This window comes from Podarcis tiliguerta (assembly GCF_965153285.1).
Source record: "Podarcis tiliguerta genome assembly, chromosome: 2".
NCBI classification, from domain to species: Eukaryota; Metazoa; Chordata; class Lepidosauria; order Squamata; family Lacertidae; genus Podarcis; species Podarcis tiliguerta.
In genome coordinates, this window is record NC_139535.1 from 84,918,379 (window position 1) to 84,940,306 (window position 21,928).

General features: G+C 40.9%; 1 protein-coding gene across 10 annotated transcripts in view; it reads left to right on the forward strand.

The window, feature by feature from the left end:
• The window catches only part of MYOCD (myocardin), a 218,348-nt gene that overhangs the window by 166,978 nt on the left and 29,442 nt on the right, over nucleotides 1-21,928 (forward strand). Inside the window, exon 1 of one of the 10 annotated variants that reach the window (XM_083428390.1) lies at nucleotides 11,534-12,612. The exons of 6 other annotated variants lie outside the window; for them this stretch is intronic. Coding sequence is in view for 1 of the 4 variants with exons in the window: in XM_083428396.1 (XP_083284522.1) it covers nucleotides 11,889-11,943 (55 nt within the window). In the remaining 3 variants the exon portion in view is untranslated. Of the gene's footprint in view, nucleotides 1-11,533; nucleotides 12,613-21,928 lie in introns of those variants that run through there. 3 more of the 10 variants (XM_083428399.1, XM_083428396.1, XM_083428400.1) reach the window with 3 other exon arrangements.

A 21,928-nucleotide genomic window follows, 5' to 3' on the forward strand; every position in this document is an offset into this window, starting at 1 on the left:
TGCTTGAGAGTCCGCCATCAGTGCTCATCATATTGGCAGACACTAGTGACAGGACCTTTTTGGTGGTGGTTCCCTGTATGTAGGACATCCTCTCAAAGAGTTCACATATGACTGCATTTTAATTAGGTGTTTTACTCCTTCATTTTTATTAGTTTTTAAACAGACTTTGAAACTTTTTAATCTTAATCTTCTTTTTATTAAGAGTACTGTGACTATATACAGCTTTTGCTGATGATGGTGTTAGTTTAGTATTTGTTTATTTATTTTTATGTATATGACCTGAAAAGTGGCATGTAAATACTGCAAATGAACAAGGATATGCACTATCACCAACCATTATTTAAGTATTCATGCCTCCCACCAGTGCACACATGCTGATATCTCACACAAGTACATTTACTTGGTGGCTAATGTGTAAATGTATCTGGGGTTTTTTAAACTTTTACAACAGAAAGCAAAGGAGTGGAAGTCTGCCCCAGATTGGAACAGCAACAGGGGACGGTTTTAGAAACACCTTTCTCTCATCATGCTATTGTCCTGTCAAAAATCTACCCCAAGCTGCTATTTACCCTGATTTAAAAAACAAAAGGGCTTGCCCCTGCCTCCCCCCTATTTTCCTCCATTGTACAACAATTGCTTTGATGCTCCATGGCTTGACACACTTCTGGGCAAGGAAAAAGCAGTAGCCATCAATGTTTCTCTAAGACTCTGTATACATTACTGGCTTAAAATGCTTCTGGGTTGTTCTTTTCCCCAATTCAGATCAAAGAAATGCACTGGATTCAGAATAAACAATAGTATGTACACAGCCTTCTTTGCTGTTGGGGTGGGGGATAGTTTTCAATGTGTGTGTGCGCGCGCGCATGCACTGGCATAGCATTTTCCATGCTGCTTTCTATGCCAGCCTCTGGCTACTGCCCCTCCTGTGAACCTAATCTTCTGTAGTCTTGTTTGGCTTTCTACCCTGGCTTCAGCTCTAAGCCAGTTCTTGACGATTCACCGACAGAATTGTGCCCAATGGACCACTTCCAAAAACTAAACATTTCCTCTCTTTTCTACCTCTGTATGTCTTCATGCTGGGGGGCGGGGAGAGATACTTCACGGTTGTTGTTTTCAAAGAAACAAAGTCTACAATAGGATATAGTTTTGTTAAGAGACTTGCAGGAAGCTTTCAAATAACTCTATAGTTTAGGATAATGAAATTACATGCACTGCATGGAAAGCCATCCAATAGTTTCTCCAGTCCTCCCTCTCAAAACTCACTCCACCCAAAATGTTCTTTGTTTTTGTTTTTATTTAATATTTTATTTTCTGTTATCTACTTCCTCAGTTGTGGAACAAAACAAAAAAGTTGCCTTCAGGAATCACCTATTCAGCACATTCTACAACTTTGAAAATCATTAGTATTCACTGTCAAATTTTCTGTTGGAGCTAACTAAAATTATTTAGCTGTTCAGATATGGTACAACAGATTATTGAAACACAGGTTGATTCCAAAGGCTAATTCTTTGAATAGTCATCATATAAGTAAAATGTATGGTCACTTAAGTTGCACAAAATTTCTCAGTTCCACAAGCACCCCTCTTGTTTACTGTATTGGCTTCTCTCGCTGTGAAAGTCCCCCCAAGAGGCCTTGTTAAGAATTATCCTCTTGCTAGTGGTTTGCTGTATGAAAGCTTGAAAGTGTGATGTCATCTAAGTTTTCATGATGTCATCAAAGTTTTGGAATTCACTTGTTGGCAAAGGAGCTTGGCAGGTAGTACAAATTGAATAGTTCCTTTATGTAATACAATTAACTCCCTTGCTGGATTAGTCCAAGGGCTGTCTTCTCTAGTATTGTGTTTCTAGCAATGGCCAGCCAGATGGTGATGGGGAGCGAAGATGGATGGATGGATGGATTTGTTTGTTTGTTTGTTTGTTTGTTGGATTTATATACCGCCCTATACCCGCAGGTCTCTATTAAATTTGTATGGGGGTGGTGGAAATTCCTTGCTATGTACAACTAGGCACATAGGTGTGATCCAAGGAGTTATATGTGCCTGCTGCCTAGGTATGTTCACCTCTATTTCTTTGACCCTTCCTGCTGTCCCACAAGCTGGTTTTGAAACTCCCTTCAGTTTCAGAAGCAATTTGCCACACAATGTGGTGAGCTGCAGTTGAACAAACACAAATCCCAATCACCCTACACTTCTTTGGATTCAAGGCATGGGAATGCACTCCTAAGAAAACTAGGGGAAAGCGATATGTGCAGGGAATATTACACAGTATAAAAGTCTCTTACAAGAATACGTGATTAGAAGCCTTACCTTTTAAAAATTAGATTTAAAACAAAACAGCCTCATTAATGCCACCTTCACCTCTTTGGAGGAAAGGTGGGATATAAATGTCATAAATATATAACACCTATTGGATTATCTGGGTAACTGGGAACTTTGTACATACATACAAACATACCATTGTTACATAAATTGTAACATACATACCTTGTTACATACATGCATACCATGGTTACAAATGTAGAATCTATGCCCATGTTAAGCTGAATGAGTTGAGGTCAGGAAAAAAGAAGACATGGATGTTCATGCTGCCCAACCTTCCCCACACTCAATGGGTCATATCCAGTTGCCCCTCATGTTGATGGAACGCTTGCATTTTGGCAATTTCTGCTCCACATATAGTCCTTGCACACTCCCTAATCTGCTCTGGAGAACTGAGTAGTCACCAACAACTCAGGCATGGTAAAACTTAACTCAAGCCCTTATTCTAAGAGGTTTCATCAAGCACCTTGCACTGTCAGTTCAAGAGACACCAGTGGAGATACAACCCAACATAACATGAAAATTGTGCTGGAAAGGGCCAAGCCAACATGGTGCCCTCCAGATATTGTGGACTACAATTCCCATCAGTCCACGGCAGCATGACCAATGGTTAGGGAAGTTGTCTGGAAAGCATGGTATTGATCATCCCTGCCTTACAGGGATATAGGGACATATACTTGCTGCAGAGTACATTCTAGCTAACAGAAGCAGTATTCAAACTAAATCTTGAAATGAATTTGCCAACTGTGGAAGCTGAATCTTTTGGAGAATGTTGAATTTGAGCCATTGAACATTAGCATTTTCAGCAGTTGAAACTTAGCAGAAGTATGGGATTTTAACTTCCTGTTTGCCTTCACACCTGCCTCCACATGGTTACATTGTGTGTGCATAGAGGTAAGAACTCCTAACGAAGAAAGAACAAAGCTGAAAGTGTCTGTAGAAGCTTAGCCTAGAATAATTTTTCCTTCTCTAAATGCAGAGTCAGGAGAGAAAGATAAACCCAAGTAAAGCTCCCGTTGATTTCAAACCTGAATGGCCAAGAATGTGGTGAATGACTTCCCCTGGGTTATCTCAGGTTTCTGGTGTTGACAGTAGCCGTAGTTTCTTGCTATCGCTAGAAATGGTGCCCGGAATCTCTTGGCAGTAGGAAGGGTGTTTGGTGCAAAGATCAATGCTGGTAACCTTTCTAATTTTGATGGGAATGCTAGATACTTGATCCCATTTTACTGCTGAAAGAGCAAGCGGTTCACCAACTTTGCTCTGTAAATTGGGATAGAGAAAGTGTGGGAGGGACGCTGGACAAGCAGCCACCATGTACTCTGCTGGGAAAACGAGAGCCTTGGAAGCCTTATCTTTTAAACAATAAACATCAAAAATCTGTGCAGTAGATGAGAAGCAGATATGGGTGTGGGAAAAGAATTCCCCCAGAGACCTAATTTATTGGGCAATCTCCATTGAAGTGAGGAGCAAAGATTCTGAGAGGAACAGGAGGCTGAGATGCTTTTTGAGCAAGGAAAGCTGCAAGGTTATAAACCATGTTTTCAACTTGACTTTTATGGAGATCCGTGATATCCCAGGGAACTAGTGACTTCAGCATTTGTCCATGGGGAGCATGGGAAAGATGCATACAGATTAGCTTTGCAATCAGTGTGTCAATTTGCCTGATAATTCTGCTTCCATCATCCTTTGCTCTTGCATGCAGAATTTGCCTTAACCGAGCCTTCCTATATTAATTTTGAGTGGTGCTTGAATTTTGATGGGCAAATTGAGGACTCTTTCCTCTGCCCACTGTACTTTGCTCCTGTATGAAAAAAACAGAAGGGGGTCTCCTCTTAGAGGTTTTGTTTCATTTTGCACAGTCATCAAATGCATTTCAGCATTGTAACAGAAGCATAGGATTCCTCCAGCTATAAGAATAAATATACCCTGTCTAGTGGACAGATTGGAAGGAGTGTTGAATGTCCCAAGATTTAAAGCTATTATAAGAGAAGCAAAACACTCAAAAAACAAAGAAAAAACGCTTTCATTGAAGTGAAGCAGAGGAGCTTTTTCAACACAGCAGGAGAATCCTGCTAGGTAGACTAACTTGGTGACTCAGGGTTCTGACAGATAAAGAAAAACAAGTTTGAGATGGCAAGCATCCTCTTTAAAAAGTATGGCTTTGTCTGTCTCATGCAGGCAGAATACCCCTTTTAAGCAAATAGCCACCACAGCACATGTGTGCATCATCATAAAACAAAGAAAGTATGCTTCTTGCCTCAGAACTGTTATTTTTGCCCACGTGCACATTTATGGATTAAATATGAATGAATTTAATTTATCATATGAAAATTCTATGATTAAATGTTATTCAATTAGGTAACAGTTCTACTCTGTATATTTATGACAAACTGTTTAGGGCAAGGGCAGCCATCATGGTGTTGTTGGATGGCAACTCCCACCATCCCTGACCATTGGCCATGCTGGCTGAGGCTGATAGAAATTGTGGTTCACCAACATCAGGAGGCCATTATGTTTGTTAGCCTTGGTTTTAAGGGCTCAAGGGTTGCTTATCAGAGCAGCATTTTGACCTAAATATCCTTGAAAAAGCTTCTTCTGTCCAAACAGAAACATAGTAGTGGAAAAGTCAGCTTTAGTGTTTGTTCTAGGGAAGAAGAGAAAATTATGATGTGGGACAAAATTGTATCAAGAAAACTGGACAATAAAAGGTCACGATACTGTATATATCCCCAGAAAGCTCCTGTTGATTACCGTCTCAATACCCACGAAAACATGTATCTCCCACTTTGGCTAGCAGTGAGAGAAATCATTTGCCGGCTAGATTTGGGCATTGAATCCCAGAGGGTGTGAGATCCTTAATCTATGCCCCCTTCTTCAGGAAACATGCCAGACTATTATGACCACAAAGCCGCAGTGAGATAATGCATCTTATCTGCCTGAGCAAATTTTAATGTGGTCCTCTTGATTAGTGTTTAGAAACCAAGCAAACAATTGATTTAAAATAATTGGTAAATTATGATTAAATAAAAATGTTTATACCAAGGAGTTTGTCATTGATATGATAAAATAAATATTTGCAGAAGGAACTTTTCCTTGGCCCAGAGCCTGGTCCATGAGCTTTGTGAGATTGACCGTGGTCTCATTTTAATAAAGACCAGAAGGCTTTCCAAGAAAATATAGTGCCTCCTTCCATTAAGCCAACCAGCGTATATCAAGACCTTTGTCCATTTCCCTAATATACAATGGCATGGGTCGTCCTTTGGGTCATTCTGGTAATGCCTGTCATTTATCCTTCAAAATTGGCTGAAACTATATTACAAGTTAATAAAAGAAGACAGTTTAGTGTTTGGGTCTGGTATAAACACAAACTGAAACACTGAATACCACTCAAGCATTACTTCCAGAAGGCAGACATGGGATATGAGAGGGACTTGTGAGCTCACCATAAACATATATAAGTTTTACACCTGTTTCACTATTAGGGTAGCTACCTCCACCCCCAAAATAAAGCTTAGTTCTTAAAGTTGTTCTGAGAATTTTCTTAAGATAATGATTCATAGCTACACTTCCCAGGGTTCCCTGGGGGAAAGGAATGACTATAAACCAGTTTAAGTCTGTGGTGTAGACATGCCCCACGTTTAGGTTTCATTTGCTCTGGGCCTGCCTTTCAGTTGCGTATCCACATGCAGAACCATCTAGCTGCTCACTGTGGCTTGTTTTGGCTGACTATCTCTGTAGCAACCACCTCTCTCTTTCTGTTAGGCGTATTGCTCCCCCAGCACCCTTCCCATTCTTCTACCACATATAAAGTACAGTACATATGAGGAGGTTTAACCAGCTGTGGACCCTTTTGCATAGAGATGACTTGGCCTCTTTGCTCCACGTTTTGGTAACCTCCACATCAAACTATTGCAGTGCATCCTATGTAGGACTGCTGTTGAAAACACTTTTGAAGCCTCAACGGTACAGAATGCAGCAGCCAGGTAATGTCTGCAAGAACACACATAACAGCTGCACATCTTTGTTTAACTACAGTGGTACCTCGGGTTACATACGCTTCAGGTTACAGACTCCGCTAACCCAGAAATAGCACCTCAGGTTAAGAACTTTGCTTCAGGATGAGAACAGAAATCATGCTCCGGCGGTGCGGCAGCAGCAGCAGCAGGAGGCCCCATTAGCTAAAGTGGTGCTTCAGGTTAAGAACAGTTTCAGGTTAAGAACAGAGCTCCGGAACGAATTAAGTACTTAACCCAAGGTACCACTGTATTTTGATTGGGAGGTTGCTTTGCTCTTGCACAATGCATAATACTGTGGACCAAACTGAAGCTGGATATTTTATTCCTGCTGGTTCTCCAAGGAGCTCAGCATGACACATACTGTGTTATCATTTTTATCCTCACAATAACCCTGTCTGGTAGGTTAGGTTGAGAGACAGTGACTGGTCCTTGATTGCCTAGTAAGCTTCATACCTCAGTGAAGATTTGAAACCAGGTCTCCCTTATCTGAGTCAAACATTCTATCTGCTACACACTTTGCTGGCTTGTAAACTGAGTCATAACATTCACCAGGTTGTGTGTGGTTTGTTTTTTAATAGACTGAATGTATCCCCATGCCTATTTTTGCCAGTTCAGCATTTCAGCAGCAAAATGACCACCCCATATGGGAATTAGATTTGATCAATTCATCAACCCATCTTCTTTTTTCCCCCAGATACGTTTCATAGTCGTTAATGAGATTTTGCTGCCTTGAAAATGGTTAGCTTACATTCTCTTGGGTTGCTGTGCCTGTTTCACAGATTACTTCATTACTTGATTGCACAATGCTTTTAAGCAACAGAAGATTATTGTTTGTGTTGTGTGTTTAGACTCACTGCTGTCCAGTCAATAAAATGTTGGGTATCCTTCATTTTAAATGTTACCTGAGCTGTGGACTTGCTGGACGTTTGTGGGCAAGGCATTGTGTCTCAGGCTGTATTTCTTGTCTGTAAAATGGGGGTAATGGTAACTGACCTTTATGGGATTGCTCTGAATGTGATTGAGATAAGGAAGCAAATTTGCCACAGTAATTCTCTGCTGCTCTGCTTAGTTTAACACATTCATACTTGACAGTAACTTATACAGAAGAGGTGTGTGTCTCAGTTTACAGAAATCTAGGACTATCATTTATATAGTGGCTTCTGAATATGCAGATGCTCTTGACTGAGACTACTGACGGATCTACACATAACACTCGTGCTGTTCTTATAGACCTCCCCTTTGTCTGCTGTGTGACGCTCAGGAAGTGCAGGTATGCTTAAGATCAGGGTAGGAAAATGCAGTAGTGTCAGGATGACAGCATGCTTCAGTGTGTCAATTCTGGTGCCCCAAAATCCAGCACCATAGGCGGAATCCCAGACCTTCTCCACCAACGCCCACCATGGAAGTAATTATTGCAAGAGTTGTATAACCACTGCTACACAGAGGGCACTAGAGAAAGGAGGCACACGCAGGCCGGCATTTGAACTATCCTCCTGCCTGCCTGCTAGCTTCTCTTGTATCATCAGTGTGTGTCCCGGGGAGTTCTCATGAGGACATTTCAGATGAGCCCACCAGCGTTACATTGGCCTGGAGATTAGAGAGAACACACAGTGATCTTCAAGAGGGATGGAATCTATAGTAGCAAAGCCAGCCGGCCCCACCCTGCACTCAGTGCACATTTTGCATCCCTCCCTCAATAAACACAACAGATTGCCATATTTTCTCTCTTTTTTACAATTAAATATTTACGCTAGGCAGAAAACATTTTGCATGGACTTTTTAAACAGCCATGTCATCTTGCTCTTTTCATTCTCTAATCTTTCAGTTCTGAATCAGAAGTGAAGATTTTTAGCCTATTTACTAAGAAGTAAATATTATGATGAAAACATCAGACAGCTTAGCAGTGACTTTAGGAAAGTGGAGAAAGCATTTTCTGGTAGTGCTGTCAATTGCAAAACATTCCATAGGCTACCAATGGAGGGAGTGATCTTGTTCTGGAATTCCTAATTTTCTTAGACTCTTAAGAGTTGGAATAAATACAAATCATTTCATCCGAGGGCCAGGTCTGACATTACCTTAGCAGTGAGAGTGATGCTGCATCGTATAGCTATTACACAGGATAGTAGCATTAGAGGATCCAGATCATAGGGGCAGCGCCCATAGACTTGAAACTTCTCCCAGTATTGCCAGGCTTTTCCACTGCTCCATCTCCTGATACTGAGGCCACTGCGCATGTGCAGGCCTAAATCTTTTAGCAAAGCAGCACAGGAATAGCAGACATAGCTTCAGTTTGCCTTCCACACTTCTTAAGGTAGCATAAAAAGGACACTGTTGCTGCCTTAAGACAGGATCATTTTCAATCAGTCATAAAGTGCAGGACTCTGAGTTTGATCTCACAAAATGTTGTTGCATGGAACATATTTCAGCTGTGCTGTGCTCCACAACACAAGGTTTTCCATCCCTCCATAATGGTTAGTAATCATTATTGCCTGTAGTAATTGTGGGCATCTTCGTAGAGGAATACAGTGGTACCTCGGGTTAAGAACTTAATTCATTCTGGAGATCCATTCTTAACCAGAAACTGTTCTTAACTTGAGGTACCGCTTTAGCTAATGGGGCCTGCCGCGCCGCCACGGTGCCATTTCTGTTCTCATCCTGAAGCAAAGTTCTTAACCCGAGGTACTATTTCTCGGTTAGCAGAGTAACCTGAAGCGCCTGTAACCTGAGGTACCACTGTACAAAATTCATTTGGGAGAAGCAGTTACTATACCAGCCACTGCATGTATCATTGCTGCAAGTGTGCTTCTTGGCACTGTGCTTGAATCCATTGTGGAAGGTTGGTGTAGAATTCCTTCTGAATAAAGGGCCTGAGACACACTGCCTTCTGAAACATTATGGAATACCACTATCTGTTAGAAACAGAGCTGAAGTTTTTCAGCCTCACTCACCTTACAGAGTGTTTGTTGTGGGGGAGGAAGGGAAAGGAGAATGTTAGCCGCTTTGAGACTCCTTCGGGTAGTGATAAAGTGGGATATCAAATCCAAACTCTTCCTCTTCTTCTTCTTCTGAGCACTTCTGCAAGAATTCAGCCCAAGATGTATATTGTGAGGTAATAAATTATGGGGAGTCAGAGAAACCAGCTTAAAAAGTTTTTAAAACAGAAATGTGTTAAAACAACAACAAACTCCTTATAAAGCCTGGTGAAAGTCTTTCTGAGTACATGAAACATAAAAGAGAGTGTTTCTTGTTGAATTCTAGTGCCTGGTGTCCAGCTACTTTCATAGACAGATTTATTGTACTCAAACATTAAAGTATTTTTGTTAATGTCCTAATACATTAATACTTTAACTATGCCAATAGTTGGTGAAATAAACCAAATATGTTTTGACCCAACAATTTTAGCTTAAAATGGGATCAGTCTGTTGAGTCATGGAAAGCTCAAATCAAAATGCTGGGTTTGTTGGTTTGTTTGTTTGTCTTTAAACACTTAATACTAATAAAGAGTCACTGTATGGTTTTACCCTCTTGATCAAGATGTTACTCCTTCTGACGACTTTTGGGGGGCCAGACATGGCTTTGTAATGGTTTTGATTGTACTTTTAAACTAGTTTTGTTTTAATAGCTTTGTTTTAAGTTTATTTCTGAACTACCTTGGATCCCGCCCCCTTTAAAGCAGAATTTTTAAATAAAAAATAATGACTATCCGAAAAGACACTTGCTATACTGTTATCCACTATCCTATATTTTTATTTTCTTCTTTTCTTTACATATGATACTTTGTCTTTCTTCAATCTCATTTTAATGAGATCAAGCAGCTACTGAGAAAAGAACTTTTGTTCTGAAGAGTCTGATACTTAAGGTAAATGTTAATTGACATCACCAGGGGAAAATCCAAGTCAGGCAATTCAGTACTGGAGGAAATCTTAAATTATAATGTGTGAACAGAGAAAAGCCTCATTGCAAAGGAATATGTGGTCTCTTTTGAGTTCTGTGAATCCATATTTAAACCTTAGAGATACATGAACTGCTAAGCCAAACTGCCACCCTTTGAGAGTCAATACATGTGTATATGTCATTTATTCATAAATCTCTTGATTACAGCCAGAGCCCTTTTCAAATGTTTTATAGTGTGTTAAATGAAATTGAATCAGAGGGGCAACTCTGTGGTGAAAGTCCCCACCCCAAATCCGTGTGCATCCGGTGTAAGATCTGAACATATTCTCATCTGTACAGTTTCCTTGGGCATCTTAGTGTGGAAAGACAGGGTGCACACTAACTTTGTTGTTGTTGTTGTTGTTGTTAAAAACTGCAAATGCAAAGACCTCTCACTCTGTGTTCAACAAGGCTGCTTTTCCAGGGTTCCCAACCATGCAGAGAGAGTTCTCTGAGCACAACATTATATAATCAGGACCATTTTTAGACATTACAAATATTGTGATGATACACATCCCACCATGTGCATTAATTACACCTGAAAAGGGCTCAAATATCTGAATAGACTTTACTGAAAAGCATGAATAAGAATAATTAACTAAAATGATGCTTGTGCTGTTTTTAAATCAGCCCCTGAGTGATGTGGAATATTGTTTTGAAGGTATTTTTTAAAAGGACAGTTATTTGAGCTTGGGAACTTTGATGGAGATTTGTCAGCAGAATATAGGTGACGGTGCTTGGGATATAATGCATGGTGAGAACTTTGTCAGTTACATAATTTATGCGCTTACAAGGACCTCTGTTCTTGTTGTTTGTACTGCTAAGGTTGTGCAGCAAAGTTGTGTCCACATAGGGTGTCTGAGTTTTGTAAGTTTTTGATGATTAGTTTGTGTTTGTGTGACATATCAATGGGTTTATTAATAGGTGATGCCTGTATCACCTGATTCACTTTAAAGCAAAAACTAGCCTAACACACAGCCACTATGCCATCCAAAAACCTCCACTGAAGTCAAGAAATCCCATCCTTGGGATGTGAGCTATTAAAATCCACTGCAGGAACCATGCAGCCGAGCCCTTCCTCTTGAATTCCTGGTAGCAACAGGCTCTGTATGCTGGAAAGAGTTAAGCAGGAGTCTGTTGATATTTCAGAGCTGCTCCGAACCCCTGCAGTCAGAGGGAGGGAAGCTCTTGATTGGCCAAGTTCCTGTTGGTAGTAATAGCGGATCAGATATCAAACTTCTGTCTTTCCTAAAGACCCTTTAGGGATAGTCTGCTCCCCGCTAGACTATGACATCAGTCAGGACACCCGGTGATGTTGCTGATAGTAAACTCTGAGAAAGGAGGGGAGGGTGGGATAGAAAGGAGGGGTCTGCTAGCTAAAAGTTAATTAGCCCAACACAGTGCAAGGGCATACAGTAGGCTTTCGCGGAGGGTCAGTGCTGGATGGGACCAAACCTTTCCTGAGTTACACTTCTGCTGCTTTCTGCAATCACCTAGACTCCAAGGGAGGGCTAGATGAATTGTGATTCATTGGTCGTGATCAGCTTCTCTTCTTGGAGCCAGTTAATGGTTTGAGCGTTGAGGGGCTTTCTGGCACTGGGAATTATCACAAGGCATCACCATGACACTTCTGGGGTCTGAGCATTCTATGCTGATTCGGAGCAAATTCAGATCAGGTAGGGCTAACTCGGCAAGAATTTCTCCTAAAACTTTTCTCTACTACAAGCCTCAGCTGGAGGCTGTTTCTTATTAAGCAGCATGCAAGTAAAATAACCAGGGAGTCGTAAAGCTGTCATGGGCTCGCTCTCACAGAGGCTACTCTGCAAATGAAGAAATGCGTTTTCCTTTCTGTCTGCTCCCTCTCTTTCTGCTCTTTCCCTACTTACAATTTATGTCTGTGGCGTAGCTTACTAAAAAACAAACAAACCCAAACGCTCTACAATTCTGAGTTCTCAACATATTTGAATGAGAACTGAACCAAAAATCCATAAGGGCTGTTATGACAAGCAGTAGATCTCCTCCCATCCATACAAGTCAGATGCTGTCCTGTATATCCTAGCCTTGATGCTTTACTCCAGCATCCAGGCAGCCAGCCTTAGGGTTCTGTGACTAATTGGACAAACATGAATTTGCAGAAAGACATCGATTTTTTTTTTTAGAAGTACAAAAAACAAATGGAACATGCAAAGTATTTAAAATGACATCACCAGAGAAATATAGCTAGCGCCAAACAACTGATTGCCATTTTCTAAAGCTTTGCAACAAAAAAACATGTACCAGATCTCCAGAGTGTGTTGAAGCCCCATTAGGGGCGTCTTCTTTGAGGACATCCAACGTGAATAAAGGTGAGTAATGGTGAATAAAGGCAGGAGACAGTCACATAGAAATCAGTCCTATTGCAAGCTTAGGGTCACAGCAACTTTAGATAAATTCAGCATTGTATAGTGTGTGTTCTTGTGTGCATGCTTGTGTTTATACGTTATTCTTATTGGGTTTGGCTATACCAATTATTATTTTAAATTTCATTCTTTTCTTGTCATCCGAGTTGTTGCTGCGTGCATCCAGTGAATGTACTGCATAATCACGTTCTCCTGTATGTTTCACCCATTCCAGAATGTCACCCACTCAGCTTGGGGAAGGGTGGCGGTTTTTGATCTCTAGTACACCAGAGATAACGAGAAGATCAGAAACTTATCGTACTGTTGCTAATCCACTAGGGTTTTATGAAGACGTTTGAGGCAGCTGGGTGGTCATTTGTAGTGTTTGCTTAGAAAATATAAAATTGGCAGCTAGTTGAAAACTCCAGAGTTGTATGTACAAATGAAGAGACTCTGGCTGGCTGGGGTTCTACACAGTTTGGGTCCAGTACTTTGCTGTGGTTTCTCTATCACTGTAATCACATTTCATGAGAATAAGTCATTCCTCAGAATCCATTGGTGTATTATGGTAATGGTACAGTGCCATTCACTGGAAAGAAGAGGGCTTGCTCTCTAACCCAGTAATCCCAAAGCAATACTGCCACCTTCCTGAAGTGAGGAGGACACAAGGGGGATGGTTCTCCAGGCCATTGCATTCTTTTACAGTGAGCCAGTATTGTTTTTAAGACTCATTTCGGTGTTATTTTTAAAGACGGGGTGTTGGGGGTTGAGAGATTACAGAGTTGATGGTAGGATCGCATATTTTTCAAATGATTCTAGGCTAAAAGTAAACTTTATGACTCTTTTAGTCCCATAAATTTTGTTTCTTTTAGAGTTTCTAACAGAGTCGCTTTGTAGGGGCACTCTTCCAATCTCTTTCCCACATTTTAATTACCACCTCTTTGTCTTGGGGTGAAGACATACAGGGTGCTGTTGTGACTGTTACCCATCTTACGTTTTCTTGTAAGTAGAAACCTGTCCACATTGATCCTTACAGTTAGCATTTTAGAATATTAGTATAGCACTAAAAATGGGGCCACAGCAGCAGCAGGAAACGGTTAGAATCCCAAGGATATTTCCATAGACTCCCAAGCTACAGGGCAGATGTGTTTGAGGGTCACTTGCATATTGAGTGCGATAAACTGAAAAGTGTTAATTTAAATAAAGGGTTTAAACATAAGAGCATCTTTGCTCTGGTGTCTCTTGCATGATACACATGGTGATCAAACACTAACCTTGATGTTTAAAGAGGATAGACCTTAGCTGCAGCATGGAAATAGAGCACAGGTCCTTCATGTCGATTTCTACTTCATCCCAAATTTTCCAAAATGGAATTGTAGCACTACATAAGCAGAATGCTTGTTGCGTATAGTACTTTGTATAACAAATATAGTCAGTATATGAATTTCCTACCACTGTGTTTGGTGGGGATTACTCCCCAAAAAGTGTACGTAGGAGAGCAGCCTTTGTTTGAGGTACAGGTGGGAAGTTGTCGCTAGCGTTAACCATTGTAGGTGACAAAAATTATGGTTTCTGTATGCACAGTTACCGTACATAAAATGTATGATACAGTATCATAGACTTACTATCATGGACTATTTCTACTGCCAATATAAATGATACATAAACGTCCTACATGAGAATATCGGCAATGAATGTATACAGACTGAAATAAGCCATTAGCCGTGGTTCTTTCATCAGTTCAGGCGTGTACATTGCAATCCTACCTCCGGTGACCTATTTAGAGCACGTACTGAGGACCTCCTTTGAATTATAGTTTGGAGACCTGCGAATATTACCATGATCTTCATCCAAGGACGTAACCATTTTCTTGTAAGCTTTGGTAACCTTTCAGCTCAAACTACTGTATTGCGCTATGTAGGCGTCTGCCTTAAGACTTCTGTTGCTTTAAAATGTAGCAGCTCACCTAGTCTGGGGCTGATCACAGAGCTGCCATGCCACTAATTCTAGGTGAGCTCTGCATGTTACCTACATGTTTCCTGGCCAAATTCAAAGTGTTGATTGTGACATTTAGAAACCTACACGGTCCTGGCATTTTTAAGGGAATGTTTCCCCCCATATTTACCTGTCCCTGGAATTAGGCTAAAGTGGAAAAATGCTGCTTCAGTTGCCACCATCTTCTGGGGTAATGTTGTCCCCTACCAAGCATAAGGCTTTATCTAGCCTCGTTCACACATCACAGTGAGCCGAATTATAGCTTACTAGGATCACAGAAACACATAGGCACTTGTAAAGGAGCTCACTTGCACTTTCCTCCTCACCAATTTTTTTTTTTTACTCCCATAACACACTGAAATAAGCCATGGTTTGGCTTAGCACGTAACCCGATTTCGGGCCCTTGGTTACGCTCTCTCCTTGCTAACCAGATGTTGCAGCCAAGGTTTGCACTTGTGCTTTCAAATTGATAGCAGTATAGTTTTAATGAATGTTGCAAGCTGTTTTGCATGCCTATAACTGAAAAAGTGTGTTGTTCTAACAGCAAGTAAATAAAACAAAGTATAAGGTAAAGGTAAAGGGACCCCTGACCATTAGGTCCAGTCGTGGCCGACTCTGGGGTTGCGGCGCTCATCTCGCTTTTTGGCCGAGGGAGCCGGCGTACAGCTTCTGGGTCATGTGGCCAGCACGACTAAGCCACTTCTGGCGAACCAGAGCAGCGCACGGAAACACCATTTACCTTCCCGCCAGAGCGGTACCTATTTATCTACTTGCACTTTGACGTGCTTTCGAACTGCTAGGTTGGCAGGAGCAGGGACCGAGCAACGGGAGCTCACCCCGTTGCGGGGATTGAAACCGCCGACCTTCTGATCAGCAAGCCCAAGGCTCTGTGGTTTAACCCACAGCGCCATAGTTTTTCATATAATCACAGGTTGCATACATGCCATACATTTAAAGCACCTTCACCCCCCAAAAAATAGAATCCTGGGAACTGTTGTTTACGCCTAACAGAAATTCCCAGCACTCTTACCTTTGGGAGGAAATGTGCTTTACAGAGTTGGAAGGGTTCTCAAAGGTAAACTAGTCCAACTCTATTACTAATCATTCCCACTAGATGGTCATCCAGCCTGCTCTTTTGCATAGCGTTCCGCCGGGGTGGGGGCGGGGGGATAAGACTTGTTTACATTGAAAACTTGCGCCTTCAAGTGAAACTTATGGTAAAACAAGCCACTGCTCTGAGTGGAGTATAAATCTAATATGTCAAAAATCTTCAGCGATGTTGCAGGCATGTTCTCCCCTCCCACTTCCTTCTGAGTTAAGAGACTAGGATTTGTGTGTATGTTTATTTTGTCTATTTTACCAAAGATAAATACACAAACCTGAGGTCATCCTGACAAATTCCACAGAAACAATGATTCTTTTTGCCTGCCTTCCAAATATCAATGGAATTGCCTTAAATCAAATAGGACAAAGCACGAGGGGTTGGCCCAAGAATTCTCTTGCTAAGTGTTTAACTCTTCCCAGGAAACACTATCCATGGCATTGTGTCTCCAAAAAATACAAATCCATATGTTATTGGAGTGCTGTAAATGGAAGTCATTAAACTCCTTTAGAAGTCATCTCTCACTTGCTTGGCCATCAGTGAGGGGACAGGTTGGGTAAGTTGCCACAATCTGATTGGCTGCATAAGGAAATGTCACTTCCCAGGCCCACTGCCTCAGCCTTACTGGGTAACTTCAGAGATGGGGCTCCAGAGTCTAGCATAAAATAGCTGGAGAATCTTAAAAGTTCTACTGAAAAATGATTGTTTGTTGGAAGTGATACTTGATGGTTTGTAGATAACAGAGATCTCTGACTTCCAGTGGAGCCATAATGGGAAAAGTGGGTGAGTTGGGCCACTGGTATATCAATAACTTAGTGTTGATGGCTCAAGAGCATCAAGATAGTGAAATGTTGAAATGAAATGAGTCTGGGTGTTACTGGTGTCTTATGCTATGAATCCCATTTTGCACAATGCAGACTAGGAGTCCAGGGCTGGCCGAGAGTGTTTTGTGCCCCAGAACTTGTAATTGCAAAAGATACGAGGTGCAATTTGTTTTCGTATGGAGAGCTGCTCTGCTCAAAGCAGCACAAGAGTCCATATTTACTGCTTCTGCCTGGTTTGAGTGACCCTTAAATTGCAAAATCCCAGGTGTCTACCTGTATGATAGAGTTGCTCTCCCATGCTCATCTTCAAGTGCAACAGATGTGTAAATTATTAAAAAATACCGGTACATCTGTACTCCATCTCCTTTAGCCTGAGTATCTATGAGACAGTGGGGAGAGACGTAAGAACTGGAGGTGCTGATTTCATAGTCTAGCAATTCAGATTTGGGTTAAATGTTAGAGCAAGTGTCTTCTTAAACACCTAGGGTTAATGTAGAGCTTTTGTTTTAAAATTACGAACCTGGTAGGGGATCTTTTAGAAATAAGACGTTGTAGTTGGAGTAAAGATCCCTCTAATGTTACGGAGAGGAATAATCAATTAAATACAGTATTTGAAGGTTAGAGACATCTGATGAAAAGAATGAGCAACATGTGAAGTTAAGAGTAAATGCTGTTCTTTCAATTATCACTTTTGGGGTTCTAAAAATCAGAGTTGGTGGTTTTATTTTACACTCTGAATTTCAATAATTATATTTTTTTTACTGGAATTCTTACTGTAGATTCCCCACACCCCCAGTACATCCTGCCCACTCCTCAAAGTACATTGAGGTCCTCAAGGTAGGCTAAGACTTGTCTGATTTTCTTTTTTATCCCCACTTATCTTGTCCATGATTATGTCAGGGTTGTTTCAGATGCTCAAGGAGAAAGACAACCGATTTATAAGGTGTGGAGGGTATTGTAGATAATGTAGAAAAGTAGCAGCCATCCCTACATTGCCAAAACTGTAATCTAAGAGGAGGTGCAGCTATTTTTTGGTGGTGGTGAGATGTTGCATACATTACAGGGAGGAATGAAATACACATACTGTAAAGAAGGCAACTGGAATACTGTTCAGGATTTACATACAGATTCTTAAAGATTTCTATTGCTCACCCCACAAAAACACACTTACCTCCACCTTCTGACCAATTAAGAAATAACCTCTTGAAGTATTGATAATTCATTCTCTCTTTCAACTGCTGATCTAATAATAGAAGAATACATAATTTTGAGTGAACGGACAAGGTGAAATTTTTTTGGCCTGTTTGTTTTGTGTACCTCTGGAGCTTATATCAAAGAATTATTGGTCTGCAAGGCGGTAGATGATTTTCAAACCCAGCCTCTTGCCTCAAAGCAGAAACCTTCATGCCTCAAATATATACATTACTGTAATGGCTATTAGAGATCCTGGGTTTGTTCATATTAGATTAACAATATACACAAGCATCTTATCTAGGTTCATCCTTTATTATGAGGTGGAGTGTCCAAATTAGTCGCACTTCTTTGACCTAGGAGCACCACAAGATCTCTGAGGGATGAAACTAACTGAGCAAAAAGAGTTAATTTGTGCCTTGTTAGCGAACTCCAAATAGCTGTGGATTAAATGTCAGCTGGGCTTGACCAACTGTACTGCAGCTTTGTTGCTTAGGAGCAAACTTCAAATGTGAGTGACCCATACATTTTACTCCGTACCCAAACACACTGGCAAGTTGCCTTAGCCAACAGATCTGTGGGGTCAGGCTAACTTCTATGAAGAGATTATGAGTTGATAGCTTAGTGATGCCAGTGTAGCCTGTATTTTTTTCATACTAGAAGCAATGAAACAATGATTGCATGCCCTGCCTACTATTTCTGTAACAGCCAGTTTATGTTTGTGAAATAAGCACAGGCCTTGTTTTAAAAACCCATCAGGAAAAAGAAGCCAGATCTATAAAGTATTTTCCAGTGGGCATCTTCACAACATGTCCATTCAGTAGTAATTGCCAGTGGTTCATTTGTGGATATAAACAAGGATTCCATCTTACTGCTGAAGTGTTATCCACAGTAAGTTTCTACGAAACATCCCTATATGCACTTTATTTAAAAAACAATCAATCGTCTATCATATCGTTGCACTTACCTCTTTACCAAATACATACAATATGGAAAAGGCTTTATTCTGGACCTGTGCTTAAATGTTTTTGGTGTTAATTTTCATTGTATCGAAGTACTTGCTAGTTCTGTTACTAGTTCTGTTGGCTGATAGCACACCTGCTAGTTGAGAGCAGATGAAAGAAAACAGTTCAATGTCTTCCAGTGATTGCTATTTATCCCTATTTGTCCATTCTTCTTCAGTTGGGTAACTTCTGTATCTTTTTATTGTGGGCCACATTCCCTCAGGAACATTTTCCAAGGGGCTGCATACCAGCAGTGGGTGGGGCTGGAGTCAGCACTGGGCAGGGTCAGAGCCAAAAATCGATCCCCCTTTCTCTCTTTTTGCCACCCCACTTTCTCTCTTGGTTTTTCCTCTTTTTTGTGACTTTTGCTGTTCTTTAGAACACAAACACTGCAAGCAAAATCCCAATCATGAAATTAGGCATTAAATATCAGCTTTATTTTAAAAAAATAAAATCAGTAGTACCTGTAGGGTTGCCATATTTTGAAGAGCAAAAAAAGAGGACACATTTGCAGACTTCTACTTTTAACTATGGATCGCTAGGACAACTCTACCCATGAAAAAGAAGGCGTGTCCTGGAAAAAAGGACATATGGCAACCCTAACATTGGAGCAACTCATCTGTAAAAAGAAATGCTTTACAACAGGGGCCAGCAAACTTTTTTGTCCCTCAGACCTTGTGGAGGGTCAGACTATATTTTTGGGGGGCAGGGATGAATGAATTCCTGTGCCCCACAAATAACCCAGAGATGCATTTTAGATAAAAGCACACATTCTGCTCATGTAAAAACACCAGGCAAGCCCCACAAACAATCCAGAGATGCATTTTAAATAAAAGGACACATTCTACTCATGTAAAAACACGCTGATTCCTGGACCGTCCACAGGCTGGATTTAGAAGGCGACTGGGCCGGATCTGGCCCCTGGGCCTTAGTTTGCCTACCCATGCTTTACAACTTTGCATTTCAGGCATTTTAAACACCTGGGATTCCAATACTCTGGTGTGTCTTCTTGGGAAGCAAATTCCGTTGAAATTCCTGGGGCCTATTATTTCCAGGGAAATGTGTTTAAGGTGCAGATCTGACATTCTTTACCACTGAAATTAAAGGATGTAATTGGATTATGTGGTGGCAGCCATTCATCCAAGCCTGCCTTCCAGACTGTGGATACTGGGCTTCGCAGCGAACGGGGAGTATTTTGATGCATTTGCAGTTAAGTTTTAGTGGCGTCAAAGCTTTGCATCTGGTTCCTGAGACCACATGAAACAGGCCATGCTTTCCAAAAAGCCCAGACCTTTGGGAGCTGCCTCTCCCGCCTCTCTATCTCTTTCCTCCCATGTTCTCCTGCCGAAGTGACATCTCTTAAGTGTGCAAGTTCCTTGACTAGCCCTGATTAAAGCAGCACGCAAACAGATGCTTTAATCCCTCTATAGTGCTAAGTCTGTGCAAGCATAAACAAATCATGAGAGCTTTTCAAGAGGGTGCTGGTGCCCCAAGGAAGCCATTTGTCTCCAGTGCTCATTTCTTAGAGATTGTTTGTGGAAATTGGAGGGTTTCCCCACCCAGTTCCTCAGAGCTTGTTCTGATGAAAAAGACAAGCTTCGTGTTCTTCACAACCCAGTATTGCTGATTTAAAGGCTGAGACCGTCTAACATATCCGAAAGGTTAAATCTTTGATCCATTAGCTAATTTGTTAAAGGGCTGAATGGTGTCTTTTAAATTATCTGATAAGTCACTAGTACAGGACCTAATTCCAGCAAAGATGAGGACATTGCCAACACGAATGAAGCATCAGATGCATTTGAATGGTTATGAAAATCTGACACTATTGTAGATTTCTTTTAAAATACATTTTACATAGAAGAGAAATGAAATACTCTCTCTCTTTCTCTCTCACTCACACACAAAATGTTTTGTATATCCTATTGAGATAATATGTATTTTTGTACACACACACACACACACACACACATATATATATATCATTCCATTCTTTATATATATATTTCAATGGAAATTTAAAAGGGCAGATTTATATATTAAGTTAAGGGTTTGTTTATATATTAAGCTCACCATGTGGAGGCCAGTTTAATCACTCATTGTGGAAATTATGTGGTTAGCCATAATATGCAGTAGCTCTTTGCTTAAGTTGAGATGGGTTTGGGTTTTTTTGGGGGGGGCGGGTTGTTGCTGATTAAAAGTTCAGTTTTATAGAGATGAAGGGCATTTCCAGATGGGATGTTAATATGCAGGAAAAATGGTTATTATTCCACACTTTCTAGTGCAATTATGCTGTTAGTTTTATAACCACTAAAAGTCTGATAAGGAGAAAGTGATAAGAAAAGTGGTGGGAAATTGCACTGGGAAGTGTTGCATAACAGTCACTGGGGGTATTGGGTTACCTGCACGTGAATGAATGCCAAGTAAGCCGGTGATGTCATATAACTGCCACATATGTTTTGTGCACACATATGCATGCTAAATAAACAACCACTCTGGAAGCTCACGATCTAAAATTTGGTAACGACACGGTGAAAACCATCCTGTTGCCGTGCAATCCTATGCATGTTTACTCCAGGTTCCACCATAATGAATTATTCTCTAGGAATTATGACTAAGGTTGCAGCTTTAGAATAGTAAGTCTACATGTACAATATGTGGAGCAATTTGGATTGGCCTCCTATAGTGACTGTGATGAATAAATTGACCCTCACCTGCTAAATGCCTCATATATCTACAAAGCAGACAAAAGTTTCTTTAGTTTCCGTCTTCCCTCATCACATTTTTTTTTAATCAAATGTTCAGAATACTGTTAGGTTTGATTTGAAATTTGCGGACATTGGTTGTTGTTTTTATTTGCACCCCTGATAGATATGTCAGTTCTAGAGACCCAAGGCAAGTGTTTGTTCTCCAGGGCAAGCTAATGATCTGCCAAACACAAGTGGCTCTCCATCGTGCAATGAGGTGCAAAGAAGGAAGGGCAATCACTGCCCCTACAGCTAGCCTGGCTGCTAGGACTGAAGCAGTAACAGGGGGAGCAGGCTGGACTTCATATATGTCAGAGGTGTCAAGATTAAGTTGGATTATTTATAGCTGCAGGCAGACCTGTTATGTACATTAGGCCATAGTTTCCTAGACAGTTTTTCATTCTGAGCCACATCCACTCATCA